General features: G+C 63.8%; 1 protein-coding gene across 1 annotated transcript; it reads left to right on the top strand.

Annotated features, from left to right (window-relative positions):
• The first annotated feature begins 5,753 nt into the window (after positions 1-5,753).
• FBXL16 (F-box and leucine rich repeat protein 16) lies at positions 5,754-19,233 on the top strand. Its single transcript, XM_055364811.2, has 6 exons — positions 5,754-6,112; positions 14,205-14,851; positions 15,805-16,313; positions 16,662-16,746; positions 17,040-17,103; positions 17,314-19,233. The coding sequence occupies exons 2-6, from the start codon at positions 14,219-14,221 to the stop codon at positions 17,460-17,462; spliced, it is 1,440 nt and encodes a 479-aa protein (XP_055220786.1). The 5' UTR covers positions 5,754-6,112; positions 14,205-14,218; the 3' UTR covers positions 17,463-19,233.
• The last annotated feature ends 730 nt before the right edge of the window (positions 19,234-19,963 follow it).

Below are 19,963 nucleotides of genomic sequence, written 5' to 3'. Positions count from 1 at the left end.
CAGACACCCTCCTGACAGCCTGGGCCCCGGACTTCTCCCCAGGCCTCCCCCAGAGAGGGGCCAGTGTCTGCGGTTGGAGGGAGGGGTTCCTGGGGTGACCTGGTCTGGAATGGCACATGCCTGGCCCCGAGTTGACGCCTCAACCCCGGGCGTCCCTGCCTCCTCCCCAGCCTCATCTCCGGGGGTCCGGTGCCAATGCAGCCATCCACAGGAGAAGCCCTGGACACACACCCCTTCTCCTCACAGCCCCTGGCCCCACCCAGGAAAGCACCTGGCGTCAGTGAGTGCTGTGCTGCCTACAGGAGGGGCCTGGAAGGCCAAGTCTGGCCTCGGTTGCTATGGGTACAGGACCCAACTTGCCAGGGTGCTGGTGCTCAGTAAATACCAGCAGACTAAGTGGGGGGTGGCTGGGCAGAGGAGTGCCTGGAAGGCATCCCCAAGCTTAGGTGACGCCGTGGCTGTCTGTGCTGTTTGGGGGCCCCCTCAAGTGCCCCAAGCCCCAGACCCTTCAGTGCCCTGAAACCCCAGAAGGGGCCTCTCTCCATTTCCACCCAAGTCAGAACGAGAATGACAGCAGCAAGACATACTCAAGTCAGAAAAAAGGAAGAACTTCCCTCAGGCTTTGTTTCAGGAACCTTGGGCCTGGCGCGTGAGGCCACCCCTGGAGAGTGCAGAGTCTGGGACAATCATCTCTCCCGCCTGCGGGTCAGCCTGGCCGTGGCCAAACAGATGCCATATCACAAGGCCCCTCAGCCCAAGGCAGGGCGGCCAGCCTCACAGCTTGTCCTGAAGCCTGAGACTTGGTTTCTGTTCCTGTCTTGCCCAGAGGGCCCTTGGAGCTGCAGCCTAAGGGGGTGCTGGGGTGGGGGCGGTCGAGACCCTGGTCACCGCCACATGGTTCCCACCTTCGGCCACTGCGTTCTCCCCCCAGACACAGGTTCCGGCCCGCGGAGGACACCAGTGCTGCATTTGCCATGAGCTGGGCCCCAGCAGTGCCTGGCACAGGCAGCCTCACGTCCGGCAGGGGAGCGGCTGCAGACAGGTGGCTGCGCCACGGAGTGCCGAACAACCCGTTGGGGACACCACAGTGCCGGGCACAGAATAGGAGCTGTCACGGCCAGGGCAGGAGCTGGGCTGGCTGGGGCCCTGGGGGAGCAACATGAAGGACGAGGGGAGTTGATGGAGGGGGCAGGACGGGAGCCCCAACCCTGGGGAGAAGAGGGGCAAAGGCCCTGAGGCAGACGGAACTTCGAGTAAACCAGGAACCACAGAGGGTGAGCCCTGGGGGCTCCTTGTTTGCTTGAAGCTCCATCTGCCTCAGAGCCTTTGACCTGCTGCAAAGGGGAGGCGGGTAAGGCCGGCCCCACCCAGCCCATCCGCCCTGAGGGAGTTGGGGAGTTTGGACGCACCGGTGAACAGGATCCCCCAGGAAATGGGGAGGAAGCCTAGAGAGAAGGGCCAGATCGCAGGCCAAGACCCCCGCCTGTGTCTCTGTTCACTGGCAGCGGAGCGAGGAGAGAGGTGTGGGCTGACCTGAAGCCAGCGCCTCCTGTGTCCCCAGCTGAGCCCTGCGCGGGATTGGCCAAATGTGCTGCTCTACGGCCGCCCTGCTGCCCCCTCCCTGGGTGGAGCTGGGGTCTGGGACAGTGAAGATGGCTCCCACAACTGAGGGGCACTGGGTGCCAAGAGCCTGCCAGACCCTGGGCCACCCAAAAACACGCTCTGATAGTGCAGCTGTGAGCACTGGCCTGCGTCCCCTCTACCCAGCCGACCTACGAGGCTCAGGGTGCTTGGGGGCCCATCAAGGACATAGTCCTAGCTGCCAACTCATCCAGGCAGCCTGCACAACCCCCGGCTCCCCTCCACCGGCCACCTGCCCCCCCTGCACAGGCAGGATCCGGCCTCGCCTACCCACAGGCCTGCACCTCCGAGCCCACGGCAGCAAGATTCCTATCTTGGGGATGCTTTCCTCCCTTTGCCGAGAGACCCACCCCCCCACACCTTGCCTCTCTTCAAGGAGCCGAAAATGCAGCTGCCGACTGATTTGCTGCGGAGCTAAAAATAACTGCCGGGCTCCAGCCAGGGCCCAGGAAAATATCCCATTGCTAGGAGACAACCGTTGCCGGGAGACCGCCATTGCTAGGCGACGCGTATTGCTATGGTGATGGCTGGGCCCTGAGTCATCCTTAGCCTTGATAGGGGGCAAGCCAGGCAGGGAGCAGAGCTGGAGGGCATCAGAGAAATCCCACCGCCCATGGCACTCAGGGCACCCCTAACGGCTGTGAGGTTCTCATGCCTATGGGTGCCCATTCTGGCTGTGGAGGGGTCGGGACGGCCAAACATACCCACAGCCTGCTGCTTCACATGGATGATCCTGGGTGCTCTCGGGCTGTGCTCCGGGCAGGGGGCAGGGGCAGTGTGGGGGGGATGGTGGCATGGCCATCTGGCCCCCGGAGCAATCACTTTGCTCTCCAGTGTGGGGCTATCACCACAGGTGCAGAGCTGAAGTGAATGTGGGTCCCCTTGCAGTCCTCCAAAGTCTCAGGGCAAGATGTACCAGCAGCCTCTGGTCCTCATCCCCATGGCTCCAGAGTGCCCTCCCAACCACCTAGATGGGAGACTCCTCAGTGCTGAGGCATCAAGGCAAGGGGTGGTCCCGGTGAAGTATGCTCCTGGTAGGGGTTCTGCAGGAGAGGGGCTCTCCAGGTGAGGGGTGCTCCAGGTGAGGGGTGCTCCAGGTGAGGGGGTGCTCCAGATAAGGGTGCTCCGGGTAACAGGGTGCTCCAGGTAACAGGGTGCTCCAGGTGACGGTTCTCCAGGTGAGAGGGTGCTCCAGATGAGGGTTTTCCAGGTGAGGGTGCCCCGGGTAACAGGGTGCTCCAGGTGAGGGTTCTCCAGGTGAGGGGTGCTCCAGGTGCCCTCCGGAGCCCAGGCACATACCGCCTCCCATATCAGTCTCCAGGACCAATGGAGGGGTGCGGGCCTGAGCGGTATCCACATCCCCCAGAGGAGATCGAAGTCTGCTGAGCAGCCCCCTTTGTCCAAGCCACTTCCCTCTGGGGTGTGAGCTGTTCTCCAAAGGTATCCTCTACAAGGGCCTCCCGCCACAGGAGGCGATCCAAACTGCTGGTGCCAGTCACCTTTCATGCTGCTGACGCATCGTTGTCTCCCTCATTCGCCAAATTTGCCATGCACCTGTGACGTACTGAGCTGGAGGCTCAGTGCCCAGGGACAGGGTGGTGGGGAAGAAGACCGCACCCTGGCCCTCAGCAGGCACAGTCAGCCAATAGCTCATCAAACGCACCATCAGACACCAGGCAGACACAGGCTGAGAAAAGAAGGTCCTTGGTGCTGGGGAGGTGAGGACACGGGTCTGTGGCCCTGTCCACCTGAGGGAGGGCACCTAGGGGAGAATACATTAGCCAAGGTCTGAAAGGCAAGTAGTCACCCAGGTACAGGTGGCAAGGGAGTGCTCCAGGCAAGGGGCCAGGAGAGGAGTGCTCCAGGCAAGGGGTGCTCTAAGGGAGGGGTGCTCCACACGAGGAAATGCTCCAGGAAGGGGTGCTCCAGGGGAGGGGTGCTGCAGGGGAGCTCCAGGTGAAGGGAGGGGTGCTCCAGGTGAGGGGTGCCCCAGGTGAAGGGTGCTCCAGGTGAAGGGAGGGGCGCTCCAGGTTAGGGATGGGGCACTCTCCTGGCCCCAGAAGAAGGCCAGTGTGGCTGAAGCTTCATCCTCAAGGGGCCAGGTATAGAGCGAGGCTGTGGGCCAGCCGTGCCAGGCACTCAGGGCTGTGCAGTCTTCAGCAAAGAAGGGACAGGGCCCTGGGAAGAACAGGACCATGTCTGCACGGCAAAATGACCCCGCTGCACCCTGGGGAGAAAAGGAGATGGGACAGGGGTGGAGAGACCAGTGGGGAAGTAGCTGCCACCAGCCATGGTGGAGACAGGCAAAGTTGCCCGGCACAGGTGGGGTGACAGAGGTGGAGGGTAGGTGGGTCACAGCTGGTGACAGAGGTGGAGGGTAGGTGGGTCACAGCTTTGGAGGAGCACGGCTGGCCTTTCTGTGATGATCTTCCACACACTCTTCCCTGCTCACATTCCCCACAGGCAGGGCTAGCTTCTTGGGCCTCACCAGGGTTGCATGACCCAAATGCCTGACTCCCACGCTCACCCTATGCACTTGGGGTGTGTCCGGCCCGCCCTGTACGCTTGGGGTGTGTCCGGCCCGCCCTGTGCGCTTGGGGTGTGTCCGGGCCGGCCCTGTGCACTTGGGGTGTGTCCGGCTCCAGCCCCAGCTGGGACTCAACACAAGCACAGCTTGTTCTCTGCCTGAGGCCCTGGCACCTGCTGTGGTGAGAGCCCCAGGCACCAGGTGAAACCCTCCTACCGGGAGCAGTCCACGCCTGGGGTGGAAGCTGCTGCCGGAGGGCCAGCCTGCCAGACCACGCACAGGAGACGCCCGGATAGGTTGGACCACCGCTCCCCTGTTGCCCCAACTGTCTTCACGGGGCTCGTCCTGTCTGCCCCACTCCGGGCACCTTCTTTGGTCAGTACCCAGGTACCGGGCAAGACTTACACAGAAGAGCTGCTGCGCTCACCCCAGGTAGACCCAGTGGCGCCCCCACAGCAAGCACAGAACCACCCCACCCCGGGACCCAGCCAGGGTGCCGTCAGTCTGACCCTCCTTCCCGCTGACCCCAGGCCTCACACCGGCCCCTTCGGCCAGGCTTCCCATCAGGACGCTGGGAACAGCAGCTGGTTTCACTCCTATTCAGATACTCTCAGGAGCCCCATTCAGCCCTATAGCTCTTTCGCGGTGCAAAGACCCCCTCTGCTCTCCCCACACCTGCTCCCTCCCCCGGCCCTGCTCCCAGGAGACCCCAGGATAGGGCGCCATTGGCCTCCATTCTCCTGCCCTGAGCCTGCTGGGGCGTCTGGGGTCTCCAGCGGTCCCCACCGAGTCCTCCACCTAACCTAGCACGCCCGACCCCTGCCCCGGGCTGCAGCAGCCGCCGCCTCCAGCCTCCAGTTTATTCCCGAGGGAACTTGCCAGGCTCCTCGGATCTTTGCACCCCCATTCCCGAGCCATCCCTCCCTCGCAGCGTGGGGGGGGGTCTCAGCTCCAGTGGGGCACCCTCAGGAAGCCCCCGCCAGAAGTCACCACCGCAAGCCCTCGGGTGCTTTCACTGTCACTGTCTGAACTGATCCGTGCAGTCACTTGTTTTCGCGCTCTGCGGGTGTGCCAGGGTCTCCAATGAGGGGCTTCCGGCCGGGCACGCAGCAGGTGCGCGGGGGGTGTGAGGGCTGTGAAGGGTCCTTGCCGTGGGCTGGGCGGGAAGGTCCAGAGACGGGGGTCTGACCACCCTGTCTCCTCTGGGCCGGGTCTCGCCTTCCTCGCCTCCCCAAGTGGTGGCCAAGGGCCGGGACGCGCGGTGCCGCCCCGGTCCCCATAGGACCCCGGACCCCTGGGCCACCCGCCGGCGCCTGCTCTCCCGCCTCCCCTCGCCCTCCCTTCTGCCTCCCGCGCCCTCCCCGCCCGCCGCGCGCCGGGGTTTGTTATTGTGCGGGTGCCCGCGGCGAGCGGGGCGGGGGCGCGTGCCGGGCCTGGCGCGTGCTCGTGGACGCCGTGCCGGGAGCGCGCCGCGCGCGGGGGCCGGGGCGGGGCGGGGGCGGGGCTCGGCATTCTCGGCGCCCCCGCCCGGGCTCGCGAACCCGGATTGGCTCCCCACGCCGGGAGCGCGCGAGGGCGCGGCGTTTGGTGCCGGGCAGGGGGCGCGCGCGGCGCCGGCGGCGGCCGCGGAGGAGCGCGGGGAGGGCGAGGGGAGGAGGAGGCGCCCGCCTGGTTCCCTGCAAAGCGGCCTTATTTATCTGGGCACAGCCTCAGCCTCCCCGGTGGGAGGCTTGGGGCGGCCGATCCTCTCCCACCGGGGAGCTCCTTTCCGTGCGCTGCCGAGGGGGCCCGGCCAGGACGGGACGCTGGGCGCAGGGCGCGGCCGGGCCCTGCCGGCCAGTCCAGCACCCCGGCGGCCCCCGCGCGCCGACGCCCATGCCGGGCTCCCCATGACGGGAGGTCGCCCGGCGGACAACGTGGCATGAGCCAGGAGCCCGGGCCGAGGTAAGGTGCGCGTGCGGCCGGGCTGCGGGGCCGGGAGGGGGCCAGGCCGCACCTCCGCGGCGGCCACAATGAGGAGGGGGCGGGGTGGGGGTGGGGGCCGCGCCGCCGCCGCCCGGGAAGGGCTTACGTAACGGCAGCCCCTTCCCCACCTCCCTCGCGGCCGCTGGGCCTCGGTCCCTGCCTGGCCTTCCCGCAGCCCCGCGCCCGGGCCCCTGGCCTGGAAGAGGGCCGCTCCCCACTGGCCACTCGGCCGGGGCTGGGGGTCCGTGCCTCCTGGGACGCCGAAAGGAGGAATTGTAGGCCCCCGGCCTCCACCCCGGGCGCCTGGTCGGCTCAGAGGGCGCCCCCGGACCTAAGTGACAGGCCAGAGACCGTTAAACTGCATGAGGGTCGCGTGGATGTGCGGCCTGAGGGGCGGCCCTCCCCGGGCGGGCGGCTTCTGGACCCGGGGCCTGCGCTGAGCTACCCCCCGCGGGAGGAGGAGGGTGGGGGGAGGCTGGCACCTTCCTGGTTCTGGAGGCGGGACCGGGCCTTGGCCAAGGTTGGAGGGCCTCAGAAGGGAAACGGCACCTTCAGACCTGCTCGGGAGGGGTCCGGTGTCCTCCTGGGGATTAGGTGGGTGGAGAGCGTTCCCCACCCATCACCTCAGAAGGAGAGAGGGCTGCGGTGGCAGCCTCAGGAATTGACGGCCCAGCGGCCACTCCAGGCCCTTCCCAGGCTCCAGGCTCTGTTCGGGCAGCCTGCCCTCCGCAGGAGGAGCAGATGGCGGAGGCCACCTCACCTGCCTCTTCTTTCAGGCCCTTCCCCCACACCCGTGCATCCGAGGGCCCAATGGCCAGGGGCAGCTCAGGCCTCCCTGGACACAGGGCTGTCTCCCAGCCCACCCCCTCGGCGGGGTGCTGGACAGCAGCCTTGGAGCAGAAGGCCTGGGTGAGGCCAGGAGACTGAGGGGATTTTCTGTCTCCTGGGCCAGGGCAGAGGCCTAGTGGAACCTGGCTGGTCTGGCCAGAGGTAGACACAGGGCTGGACCTGGAGCCGCCTGGAGGGGAGGGAAATTCGAGGCCCAGCTGCAAACATCGCTGTGTGGGGGAACCCTAGGACTCACTTGCCCCACTCCCTGCCCCCTGCCACCCCAACTGCCCCTCATCTGGGGCCAGACCCTTGAGTTCAGCCCCTCCATCGACAGACTCACTGCCTCCAGCTCACACCCACTTCCGGGGCGGTTGAACGAGTCCTACCTCCCACTGATGAGAAGGACACAAACGGCTTCATGTGTGGGAGGCACGGGGCCCTTGAACCAGCTGGACATGGACCCAGGAAGCCCTGTGTTGCCGAGAGTTAGGGATCTCCCACCCAGGTGGCACTGTTCAGCCACCCGAAGACCCCGTCTCCTTGTATGTGGGCACCCACTGCTGTGCCTCCCATGACTGGGGTGGCAGTGAAGGGAGCTCTGTGGGTAAGCGGGTGACTGAGCCTTCCCCACCAATGGTGCAGGAGGAGCCAACTGCCAAACTGGCTGCAACGTGTGGGTTCAGGCCTCATTCCTTCACTGGGCAGGAAAGAGGGGTGATGGTTTGTGGCAGCTGCCTGGAGCAGTAGGCACTAGGGGCCCAGGCCTCGCCTCTGAGAGTGCTCATGCTCTTCCGAGCAGGGGCTGAGATGAGGCCTGGGTCCCAGCACCCACTCCCCACGGTGTCCAGCTTTCAAGGCTGAGCTGCCCTGGGCTTGACCATGGGCCCTCAGTCTGCTGGGGCAGCAACACAGGTTTCTCTTGAGGCCACGTGCCTGCTGCGCCATGGTGCCCCTCCTCAGAGCCCCTGGTGCACCCCCAGAAGCATCTCAAACTGGGGGCGGGAGAGGAGCTCTGCCGCTGTGCCACGTGCCAAGTGGCAGGGACACGGGTGTGCCTGCGTCACGGGGCTGCCACGGAATGTGTCAGTCTGCACCCTGTCCCCAATCCCCAGCCACCCCAGCTGTCACCCAGGCTCTGGGGCTGCCACTGCAGATGGAGCCCGATGTGCATTTCTCTGGCCACCAGGGCCCTGCCCAGCTCTAAGGCCCTCCGCAGGCAGGGCTCAATGGTCCCTGAGGTTCTATGAGGGCTGAGTGGTTGGTTAGGCTGTGCCCCAGTCTGATGCTGACAGAGATGCGGGCACCAGAGATGGGGGAAGAGACCTTCAAACTGGGGGCGCTGAGGGGTGAGGAGGTTTCCCAGGCATGTGTCCAAAAGGATGTCCCAGGGGTGTGCACGCAGTGTGCAGCCTCTGCAAGGAATGCAGCGCCGTGGCAGGGACCCTGCAGGATGAGGGCAGTACTTGGAGAGACCACCAGCCCAGGGCCCAGCAGGAAGGCATCGAGACCCCATGAGGCAGAACAGGGCAGAGCGAGGACCCTGTGAGGTACACCTGGCCAGGACCCAGGTAAAGGGAATCAGCCAGCCCCGGGGCTCTTGGAGCCAATCCTAGCTCTATGTAACTTCTGGAAAATCCCTCTGCAAGCTCTGCTTCCCCACTCCTGGTTAGGCAGTGTGTGAAGGAAGGACTCTGGCCGGTCAGAGGAGGGGTGCGTGTGGTGCCAGGGAGAGCGGGGCAGGAGGACCCCCTTCCCTCTCTTGGCTCAGGCCAGATGGTGGAGGACGGGCAGCCACTTCCTCAGCCCTGCAGCTCCTGAAGAGGGAGCCAGCTGAAAAGGAGATGGGCCCTCCTCATCCGAAGGCTCTGTGTACTCCAAGGCCCACCCCAGCCCTGGGGTCTTGGGAGCCCTCTCAGTGACTCAGGTACCAACCTAGTCCCAACCCCAGAGGCCACTCTCCCCGCGGACACTGGCCATGGCACGATCCGGGTTAATTTCCCGAGCTGTGCCTTCCCCGCTGACCGGCCTCTTCCTAAATTTGACCAATCCTCCATCAGCCCTCCGGGGGCCTTGGCAGCTGCACCCCTTTCTGCGTGACTGAGCTAGCGGAGCCGCATTCCGCATTCATTCATTCGTTCCCTAATTCATTCATTCCGCGAACATGCAGAGGCCATGCACGTTGGTGCTGTCTGTCCTCAAGAGTCCTCAGGCCAGGAGGAGAGACACCAGGTGGACGGTGATGATAACCCATGTGATTGCAAGACCCTGGAGACGCTTTCTCAAGAGCTGGGGGTCCCGGAGCAGGAGGCAGGGGCCACCTCGCACCAGGAGCTGAGGGATGGAGGAGAAAAGCTTGCAGGGCTAAGGCAGGGAAACCCTGCCAGGCAAGCAGGGAGAACGGCGTGTGCCCAGGCAGAGGAGCAGGGGAGGAGGAATGGCATGGCTGGGCTGTGGCATCAGGGCTGGGAAGGGGCAGGAGCTGAGGTCTCCGGGCTCAGTGACTTGATTCGCAGAAGAGGCAGCTCTTGCGGGGCCCCCGCATGGCCGTCTGGGAATGGTCAGCCTGGATGCTGTACATGTACATGTGGGGACCCCCAGGAGCACCCAGGCCCCACCGTGCTCCCTAGGCTCACTCTGGCCACACGCTTCACACTGCGTCCCCTGGGGAGGACATAGAGGCCACGGCCACCTCTCCCCAGCAGCTCCCAGGCCAGGCTCAGGCTGCTGAGGACAAGACAGCTGAGGTGGGGCCACCTCTCTCTCTTTCCCCTGGGGTGAGCCCCGGAGCCTCGACTGAATTCCACTTCAAGCTGAGCCAGCACCACAGGGGCTGAGGCTGAGGATGGTGCAGGCATGGCCACCTTTTTAACAAGCCTTTTCCCCGTATTAGCACCCAGGCTGCTTGTCCCTAAAGGGAGAGGCAGTCCCTAGCAGCCCACGCAGGTCGTCCGAGCCCCTCTGGGTGGAACGAGGGCTCTCACAGTCACCAAGCAGGAAAGGGGGCTCTGTGAGCCATGGGAACTGGCTCCTTGGTGACCGTCTGGCTGGGTGGGTGGGGCCGGGCCCAGGGCCAAGCAGAGGGGCCCTTGTGTGAGCCCCCAGGGACTTCTTGCTGAACGGGCAGAAAGGCCCCAGTCTCCAGTTGAGCTCAGCTTTCTCCCACAGCGCCCATGCCTGGGCCAAAGTGTGTGGCTGTTTGCATTTTTGAGCTACGGGGTGGGGGATATTCGGGCTGAGTCAGTCAAGCCGGGAGTGTGAGGAGCAGCGGGGGCCGGCAGGAACGTGGACGCGAGACTGGGGAGCAGTGGGGCTGCCTGTGCGGGGATGCAGCTGCCACCAAGCACACGGGTCGAGGGCTGAGCACAGGCAGAGCAGCGCCTTCTGGCAGCGCTGCGGGTGTGGATGAGGGAAGCCAGGCCCCGGACCCATACCCAGGCGGCCGCTCCTCAGCCTGTCCCCTCCCTCCTGTGGGCTCTCAAAGTGCGGCTTGATTTCTCCATCTCGACCCTGAGGCCTGGAGGTGGGGACGGGACTGTGGGCGCCGGCAAACGTGAGCTCCCGAGCGGGGCGGGAAAGGAGCCCTGCGAATGCCTCCCCCAGCCCCGGCGCTCCACGTGCAGGCCCATGACTGGGAGCGTTTTCAACCTAAATCGGCACTGCGCCGGGATTATTCCTCCCCTGGCGCCGCCCCCGCCGCCTCCTCCGGATCCTTCCCGGCTTCTCCCCCACTCTTCGCCCCCGGGGCCCCTCCCTGCTGAGCGGGGGTTGCCGGGATTTGGGATTGCAGGGCTGCCCCGACCCCGCTGCTGTCCGCGGTGGAAGCCAGCCCGGGCCTGGCCCTGAGCGCGCGGCTGGGGCGGCCGCTGTCCATGGTGCTGGCGCGGGTGGCGCGCCGGCCGGCGGGGTCTGCGGAGGCCCAGGCGTCCCTGGCGAGGAAGGCGGCGCTTCCGGGTCTGGGGAGCGAGGGTCCCCGCTCTAGGGGCACGGAGGATATTTAGACCGGGGCGCCCGTGGGCCTGGTGCTGCCGCCTCGGGCGCCGGCATCCTGCGATATCCCCTCTCCCCGGCTCTGGGAGGGAACCGAGGCAGCCCCGCGCCAGGCCTCCCCGGACACCTGGGGCAAATTCACTCCTCAGAGCCTCGTGTTCCTTCCCCAAACCTGAGGTAGCGACCCCTCCACCCCTAAGGGCGGCCGTGAGGTCGAATCATGTGCCGACCCCAGCCGGCCCTTGCAAACGTTGTGATGTCAGCCTCCGGAGGCCGCGCCTTCTGATCATGGGCACATGGTGGGGGTCACCGGCTGTGGGTGCCTCCTCTGTGGAGGGCCCGGCCTCACCTTCCAGGACCCGAATGACACTTTGGGGAGGGGGAGATGGTACAGAGGGTGGAGCTGGGGCTCCTGCCATTAGGGCAGGAAGGACTTTAAACCCAAAGCTGGGTTCTCAGCCACGAGGGCCACGTGTTTTGGCGAGACCCCTGGTCCCGGCCCCGGTCTACACCCCCTCCCCAGATGTGGACCAGTGGCAAGGCTGGCCCTGTCTGGGGCTTGGAAGCCAATGTGGGGACCTGGTGCTGGGAAGAGTGGGGCAGGACCTCCCACTGCCTCCCTGCCTCCCTGCCTCCCCTCCGCCCTGACCAGATTATGGGGAATGGGCTGCGGGCCTTGGGGTTGCAGTGCCATCAGAGACCCCGCCACTCTCTGTGGTGGAGCAGGCCAGGCCCTGTAGCCCCAGAAGGGACACTCAGCCAAAAAGATGTGAGCCATCCTCTTCCTGAGAGTCTGCATATTGCAGGGCCCACCCCAAGCGTTGGAATCTTCGTGGGAGACTCTCAGACACCCCCTTGGTGGCTCCAAGAGACCTCCCAGTGAGGCTGTGGCAGGAGGGGGCAGGGTGGGCTGGGAGTGGCTTTGGCCCCTCCTCTGAGATTTTGGGGCAGGAAGGCAGGACCTGCATGAGGCTCCAGGCTTAGTCCTGGAGTCACCTAAGACCGGGGAAGATGCATCTTGCTTTGCCCTGGAGTGTGGCCGTGGGGCTCAGACATCACTCTCCCAGACCTTGCTATGAGCCACGCACTGAGCTCATTCACTTTGCAATGCCCCAAGGGAGCAGGTACCATCACCTCCCCAGGCTTCAAGGTGAGGAAATTGAGGCTCAGAGAAGGGAAGTGGCTTGCCAAGACCACAGAGCCAGGGTGGGGCCCATTTCAAGTCCAGGGCGTGTGACCCCAGGGGCTCTACCTCCTCCCCGGATGTCGGGGTGGGGGCGGCAAGAGATCCGAACTGTGGAGCAGATGGTGGCACAGTGAGGGTCCCACCTCTGCTTCTTTCCGTGCCTGTGCCCAGTGCCCCCTGCCACCCACTCACAGACTGGAGGCCTAAGGAGGGTGCCCGGGACTGGTCCCACTCCACCCTGTGCGTGGATGTCACTGGCCTGAAGATAACCTCCGCATGGCCTTCCTCAGCCAGCTCTGCCCGAACTTTGGCTTCACCACTTATCTGGCCATGACCTCGGGCAGGCAGTTTGCCCAGCCTTGGCCTCAGTTTCCTCATCTGTGCAGTGGGTACAGCTATCACAGCATCGTTCTCATTGGGCAGAAGATTAAAGCGACAGTTTGTGTCCAGGGCTAACCATGCTGGCACCACAGCACACCCTGGGAGGATGCCCGCCCTTTCTTTGCATGGATTCTTTTTTCTTTTTCTTTTCTTTTTCTTTCTTTCTTTTTTTTTTTTTTGAGACAAAGTCTCACTCTGTTCCCCAGGCTGGAGTACAGTGGTGTGATCTCGGCTCGCTGCAACCTCCGCCTCCTGGATTCAAGTGATTCTTCTGCCTCAGCCTCCCAAGTAGCTGGGATTATGGGAGCCTGCCACCAAGCCCGGCTAATTTTTGTATTTTTAGTAGAGAAGGGGTTTCACCATGTTGGCCAGGTGGTCTCAAACCCCTGACCCTGTAATCCACCCACCTCAGCCTCCCAAAGTGCTAGAATTACAGGCATCAGCCACTGCACCCAGCCCCTTGGGTAGATTCTGAGCCAGGGAAGCGCCTGTGCATGTGGAGGGTGGCTTCAGAGTCAGCACCAGAGCCCCTCCTGAGCGCTGTGCAGTCACCCTGCAGGGGAGGGGCCAGAGGCCACCCCAGACCCTTCCCTTCAGTTCCCCTGGCCTGCCCAGAGGGGTGGGCCTGGTGGGTACCTACAGTGGACGGCACAGCAGAGAGGTCAAGAGAGCAGTCCTGGCCTCACCAGGTCCACCTCCATTTTCTTCTCTGTAAAATGGCCATCATGGTACCTAAGTGCCAAAAAGTGTCGGCGTTTCTTGGCCTCACTGGGCAAACAAAAATGTGTCCGGTCAGGCACGGTGGCTCATGCCCATAATCCCAGGACTTTGGGAGGCTGAGGCGGGTGGATCACTTGAGGTCAGGAGTTTGAGACCAGCCTGACCAACATGGAGAAACCCCATCTCTACTAAAAATACAAAATTAGCCGGGCGGGGTGGTGGGTGCCTGTATTCCCAGCTACACGGGAGGCTGAGGCAGGAGAATCACTTGAACCTGGGAGGCAGAGAGGTTGCGGGGAGCCAAGATCCTGTCTCTGCACTCCAGTCTGCGCTCCAGGCAACAAGAGTGAAACTGTTTCTTTTTTTTTTTTTTTTTTTGAGACAGAGTCTTGCTCAGTTGCCCAGGCTGGAGTGCAGTGGTGCAATCTCGGCTCACTGCAAGCTCCGCCTCCCGGGTTCACGTCATTCTCCTGCTGCAGCCTCCCAAGTAGCTGGTACTACAGGCGCCTGCCACCATGCCCAGCTAATTTTTTGTATTTTTAGTAGAGATGGTGTTTCACTGTGTTAGCCAGGATGGTCTCGATCTCCTGACCTCATGATCCGCCTGCCTCGGCCTCCCAAAGTGCTGGGATTACAGGCATGAGCCACTGCACCCGGCCGAAACTCTGTTTCAAAAAGAAAAAAAAGAAAAGAAAAAGAGGGTGTCCATGGGCAATGAAGGTTGGGCTCAGTGCATACCGTAGGTGCCCAGTGAGTGCCGCTAGTGGCCATGGTCAGCTTCCTGTTGCTGCTCACAGTCTGGGAGGGAGAGGCAGGCACTCCCATCCTCTCTGTCTGGTGGTTCTGGGAGCACCATAGGGATGCCCAAGGAGGGAAGGAGCCCCACTGCACCCGTGCACCCGCCCCCAACCCCGGCCTTCCAGACTCAGCAACAGACTCACTCCCCCTCCCGGCCCTCATCCACAGAGCGTGCCAGGAAGATGTCGAGCCCGGGCATCGACGGCGACCCCAAGCCTCCATGCTTGCCTCGAAACGGTCTGGTGAAGCTGCCGGGCCAGCCCAACGGCCTGGGTGCGGCCAGCATCACCAAGGGCACGCCAGCCACCAAGAACCGCCCCTGCCAGCCACCACCCCCACCCACCCTCCCACCACCCAGCCTGGCTGCTCCACTGTCCCGGGCTGCCCTGGCTGGGGGCCCATGCCCCCCGGCAGGTGGACCAGCCTCAGCCTTGGCACCTGGGCACCCAGCGGAGCGGCCGCCGCTGGCCACGGACGAGAAGATCCTCAATGGGCTCTTCTGGTATTTCTCGGCCTGCGAGAAGTGTGTGCTGGCCCAGGTGTGCAAGGCCTGGCGGCGCGTGCTGTACCAGCCCAAGTTCTGGGCAGGCCTCACGCCGGTGCTGCATGCCAAGGAGCTCTACAACGTGCTGCCTGGTGGCGAGAAGGAGTTCGTGAACCTGCAGGGTTTTGCCGCCAGAGGCTTTGAGGGCTTCTGCCTGGTTGGCGTCTCCGACCTGGACATCTGTGAGTTCATTGACAACTATGCGCTCTCCAAGAAGGGTGTCAAAGCCATGAGCCTCAAGCGCTCCACCATCACGGACGCAGGCCTCGAGGTGTGCACCAGGCTCGGGGGGGACAGGGCTGGGGGGCAGGGTCGGGCAGCAGCAACCCTATGGAGGTGGGAGCGGATGGTGGCTTTGGGGTGGGGGGGGTGTGCGCCCAGGCTGGGTGGTGGGGGGGACAGGGCTGGGGGGCAGGGGCGGGCAGCAGCAACCCTGTGGGGGCTGGAGAGGATGGTGGCTTTGGGGTGGGGGAAAGAAGGACTGACTACAGGGGACCTCGTGCAAAGCGAAAATGTGGGTCCCTTGTTCAAAGACAATCAAGATTTTCAAGATGGCAGCAGCAGGGCAGTGGATTAAATGCAGGGCCCAGGCCCAGTGGCTCAAGCCTGTCATCCCAGCACTATGGGAGGCCGAGGCAGGCCACTCACTTGAGGTTAGGAGTTCATGACCAGCCTGGTCAACATGGTGAAACTCTATTTCTATTAAAAATGCAAAAATTAGCCAGGCCTGGTGGTGGGCACCTGTAGTCCCAGCTACTTGGGAGGACACTGAGGCAGGAGAATTGCTTGAACCCGGGAGGCTGGGGGTACAGTGAGCTGAGATCATGCCACTGCACTCCAGCCTGGGACCTGGGCAACAGAGTAAGGCTCTGTCTCAAAATGATTGAATGAATGAATAAACAAATAAATAAATAAATACAAATGCAGTGTGGGGAGGATGCGAGGGGGAGCTGAGGGGCAGCTGGGAAAGGATCCCCCAGGAGTAGAGGTCAGAGGAGCCGCCTGGCAGCCGGGTCTGGAGTCTAATTGTAACGCTGGTGCCAACGCCCCCAGCACCTGCCCTGGCCAGGCCCTGGGCTCTCGTCCCGATGCCCCACCTCCTCACACACTGCCAAATGTTTTCAGGGTTCAGCTCCCTGCATGTTTACACCCTACTGCTTCCTCCCTGCGGGCTCCACCCCTTCTCCTGCAATCCTGACCCGGTGCCCGCCCGCCCGCCTGCAGGTTATGCTTGAACAGATGCAGGGCGTGGTGCGTCTGGAGCTGTCGGGCTGCAACGACTTCACCGAGGCCGGGCTGTGGTCCAGCCTGAGCGCGCGCATCACCTCGCTGAGCGTGAGTGACTGCATCAACGTGGCCGACGACGCCATCGCGGCCATCTCGCAGCTGCTGCCCAACCTGGCGGAGCTGAGCCTGCAGGCCTACCACGTGACGGACACGGCGCTGGCCTACTTCACGGCGCGCCAGGGCCACAGCACGCACACGCTGCGCCTGCTCTCCTGCTGGGAGATCACCAACCACGGCGTGGTCAACGTGGTGCACAGCCTGCCCAACCTCACCGCGCTCAGCCTCTCGGGCTGCTCCAAGGTCACCGACGACGGCGTGGAGCTCGTGGCCGAGAACCTGCGCAAGCTGCGCAGCCTTGACCTCTCGTGGTGCCCACGCATCACCGACATGGCGCTGGAGTACGTGGCCTGCGACCTGCACCGCCTAGAGGAGCTCGTGCTCGACAGGTGCGCGCCCCCGGGCCGCGCCGGGCGGGGCTGGGCCGGGCGGGGCTGCACGGGGCCGGGGGCGGGGGCTTCCGGCGGGGCTGGGGCTGGGGCTGTGGCGCGGCGGGCAGAGCCCTCGGAGCCTGGGGAGTGGGAACCGCAGCCTGGGGAGTGGGAACCGCAGAACCGCAGAACCGCAGCACGGGTTGGCTGGACCCCCGTCCTTCCCGGTGGGTGGGAGCGAGGAGGGGCCAGCGGCTGCTCCGGGTGGGGCAGGAAGGGATTCACGCCAGGGGCACTCTCAGGAAGACGAGGGATGGCCGGGGCCAGGTGATTTGAAGGTGGGGGTCCCCTCTGGTGCAACCACAGGTGTGTACGCATCACGGACACTGGCCTCAGCTATCTGTCCACCATGTCGTCCCTCCGCAGCCTCTACCTGCGATGGTGCTGCCAGGTACCGGCTCTCACGCCCCGGGATTGGGGAATCGGCGGGGAGGTGGGGGCGCGGGGAGAGCTCCCGGCCCCACTCAGATCCTGGGAGAGTCTGGGCCCCTCCCTATCCAGCAGCCGACCTAAGCGGAACGCAGGGGTCCCGGCGGCCCCCACCAGCACTTCCCAGCCGCCTCCCGGCTCCGGGGGGGACTGAGGAACCCCGGGCTTGAACCCGCCTAGCCCTCCATGGACCCCAGGGTGCCCTCCGCCTCGGTGCGAGCGGAAATCGTTAAGTCGCTCCTCCACTCCCGACAGGTGCAAGACTTCGGGCTGAAGCACCTCCTGGCCCTGGGGAGTTTGCGCCTCCTGTCTCTGGCAGGTGAGACCTCCGTTTCTGCTCTGACGCTGGCAGTGACCACCCACCCCCACTTAGTCCACCCGCCCAACCTGCCCGGTCCTTGTGCAAACTCACACCCGGCGCGGACACACAGTCCCGGGTCCGAGGCGGAGGAGGAGGGAGGCGCGGCCAGGCCGTCCCCGCCCGAGCCCTGGGCCGCGCGCACTGAGCCGCCCTCTGACCCCGCCGCAGGCTGCCCGCTGCTCACCACCACCGGGCTGTCGGGCCTGGTGCAGCTGCAGGAGTTGGAGGAGCTGGAGCTGACCAACTGCCCCGGGGCCACCCCCGAGCTCTTCAAGTATTTCTCGCAGCACCTGCCCCGCTGCCTCGTCATTGAGTAGCGCGAGGCCCCCGCCCCGGTCGCGGGAACCCGGCCATGACCTGGGCGGGGGCGCGGGGCGCCGCCGAGCCCCCTCTTCCCGCCTTGCGCTCGGGGGAGCCCCCGCGCCCCCGGCCCAGCGCGGGAGGCGGGGCGAGCCGAGGGAAAGCCCCTCCCCGACCTTCGGTCCCCCCGCCCTCCCAGCCCCGCCCCGGGCAGGGGGGCGGCGGGTGGGCCCGCCCCACGCACGCACGCACACTCGGGGACTTTGTGCATGCCCCTCGTGCCCGCACTGCACGCCGCCCTCCGCCACGCCACAGCCACAGCCGCCGCCATCACTCGCTCGCCCTCCCGCTTGGGGGGCGGGGCTCGGTCCTTGGGGGGGCTTTGAGCTCTCCAGACTGTGCCCTTACCGCCTTCCCCGCCACACCCGCTCTGTCTTCCCACTGTCCCCCCCATCCCGGGCAGGGCCCAGTGGGATTGAGGGGGCTGGGTCCCCCAGGACACGGGCCCAGAAGAGCCCCACGGGCTTCCTGCATCTTCCACCGCACCATGCCTGGAGCCCTCCGAGGGGTGTCAGGGGAAACAGGCCACCGCCAAAGCCATGGCCCGCCGCCGAGAGCCCAAGCCCCACCCGCACCTCCTCACCCATCCAGCCTGACCCACGCGGCCTCTCCTCCTCCTTGCCGCTGTGTGGGGCAGTCCCCTGTCCGCCCCAAAACCCGGTCTTGGTCCTTGGCCAGGCTGAGACAGAATTGGGCAGGGAGAGGGCAGAAGGGCTGGCGATCACTTGGAGTCATTAACATGATCCCAGCTGACTCCGGTCGGCCTCAACCCAGGGGTGGCGCAGGCACCTTGCAAGCCCCGAGCTGTAGCCACCCTCAGGCATGGGAAGAAGCCTGGGCCGACCTCACACCTCAGCCCTTGCACCCGGCCGGGCTCAGTTCAGGCCTGGGCACCGAGCTTCACCCTGGGTGGGTCTCCTCAGGTGGAGTCTGCAGAGTGGACCCAGCCAAGGGTCAGGGTCAGCACTGGGTCAGCGACTCCAATCTTCCAGTGGCCAGCACACCCTAGACACCCCGAGGAGGGAGGGCTCCTTTCTAGCCTGCCCCCCCACCCACTTCACCCCTCCCCAGCTTCCCAAACTTCTGTCTGCCCAAATGGGCTCTGACCGTGCTCTGTCGGCCCGAGACATTTGGAAGTCCTGGGGGATGCTGGCAAATCTCAGCTGTTGCTGAGGAGGGGGCTGGGACCCCTTCCCATCCCAACCTTGAGCCCCAGGAGATACCGCGCCCACACCCAATCTTGGGACACTCCCTATCTGGTTGGAAGAGAGTAACCAGTTTCCAGAGAGCCAGAGAGTGAGAGAGAGAAAGAGAGTGAGAGAGAGAGAGAAAGAGAGAGATGCTGTTGAATCAGAAACAGATCAACAGCCCAAAGATTTTCCTGTCCCTGGAGTGCCAGCCCCAGGAAGCTCCAGGGTTGAGTGGTCAGGAGCCAGTTTCTCCAGCCCCTCCTCCCCACAACCCCTAGTGGGGAGGGGCAGCTGTCCATTTGCCCAAAGTATTAATGCAACTGAAGCTGTGATATTTCCAACGACTGTAGGAGGAAAAATTAAGGGGAGAGAGGAAAACAAAACCAACCAACCCCTAAAATCATTTTCTTATTGTACATAACGACCTCATTCTCCTGTATATGCGGAAGATATAACCTTATATTTGGTAAGTGTTTCTTGTGCTATTTTATCACGTGACCTGTTTATAAAAATATATATTAAAAAAGTTGTAAAAACATGTGTCTGAGTTGTTTTTAGGTCCCCAGACAACGGTGTAGGTGGGCATATCTGCCCTGCGCATCCCAGGTCTCGGGATTCTCCTGTACCTCTTATCAGATTCATTCTTTCTTGCAACAAAGGGGTAGAGGCTGGATGCCGACATGGTAGAATGGAAACAGCAGTGACTACATGGAAGGCAGAGGACCTCCCATTCCTTAAAGGGAGAGACAACACTGAAGTCACTACACGTAATATTCCCTCCAACATATCTAGACTCTAGCCCACCCTTCCAGAGAGGCAGAAATAAACCCTGTTCTATACACAGTAACAGGCAAGGACAAGGATGTCGCAAAAGATTACAAAATGCACCAATAGCAGACAACGGCTCACACCCAGGAGAGAAAGAGAGGTCGAAAAAGGCAACTGAGGCTGGGCACAGTGGCTCACGCCTGTAATCCTAGCACTTAGGGAGGCCGAAGCGGGTGGATCACCTGAGGTCAGGAGTTCAAGACCAGCCTGGCCAACATGGTGAAACCCTGTCTCTACTAAAAATACAAAAAATTAACAGGGTGTGGTGGTGGTTGCCTATAGTCCCAGCTACTAGGGAGGCTGAGGCTGAATCGCTTGAACCTAGGGGGTGGAGGTTGCTGTGAGCCGAGACTGCGCCACCTCACTCCAACCTGGGCGAAAGAGCAAAACTCCGTCTCAAAAAATTTTAAAAAGAGACCGGGTGCCGTGGCTCACACCTG

Source organism: Gorilla gorilla, chromosome 18 (genome assembly GCF_029281585.2).
Source record: "Gorilla gorilla gorilla isolate KB3781 chromosome 18, NHGRI_mGorGor1-v2.1_pri, whole genome shotgun sequence".
Lineage (NCBI taxonomy): Eukaryota > Metazoa > Chordata > Mammalia > Primates > Hominidae > Gorilla > Gorilla gorilla.
Note: the sequence above shows the minus strand (reverse complement) of the source record. Positions and strands in the feature narration are given on the sequence as shown.

Coding starts and splice junctions, on each gene's coding strand:
- FBXL16 (XM_055364811.2), top strand. CDS start 14,219: ATGTCGAGCCCGGGCATCGACGGCGACCCCAAGCCTCCATGCTTGCCT. Junction 16,314..16,661: donor GAGGAGCTCGTGCTCGACAG/GTGCGCGCCCCC, acceptor GTGCAACCACAG/GTGTGTACGCATCACGGACA. Junction 16,747..17,039: donor ACCTGCGATGGTGCTGCCAG/GTACCGGCTCTC, acceptor CACTCCCGACAG/GTGCAAGACTTCGGGCTGAA.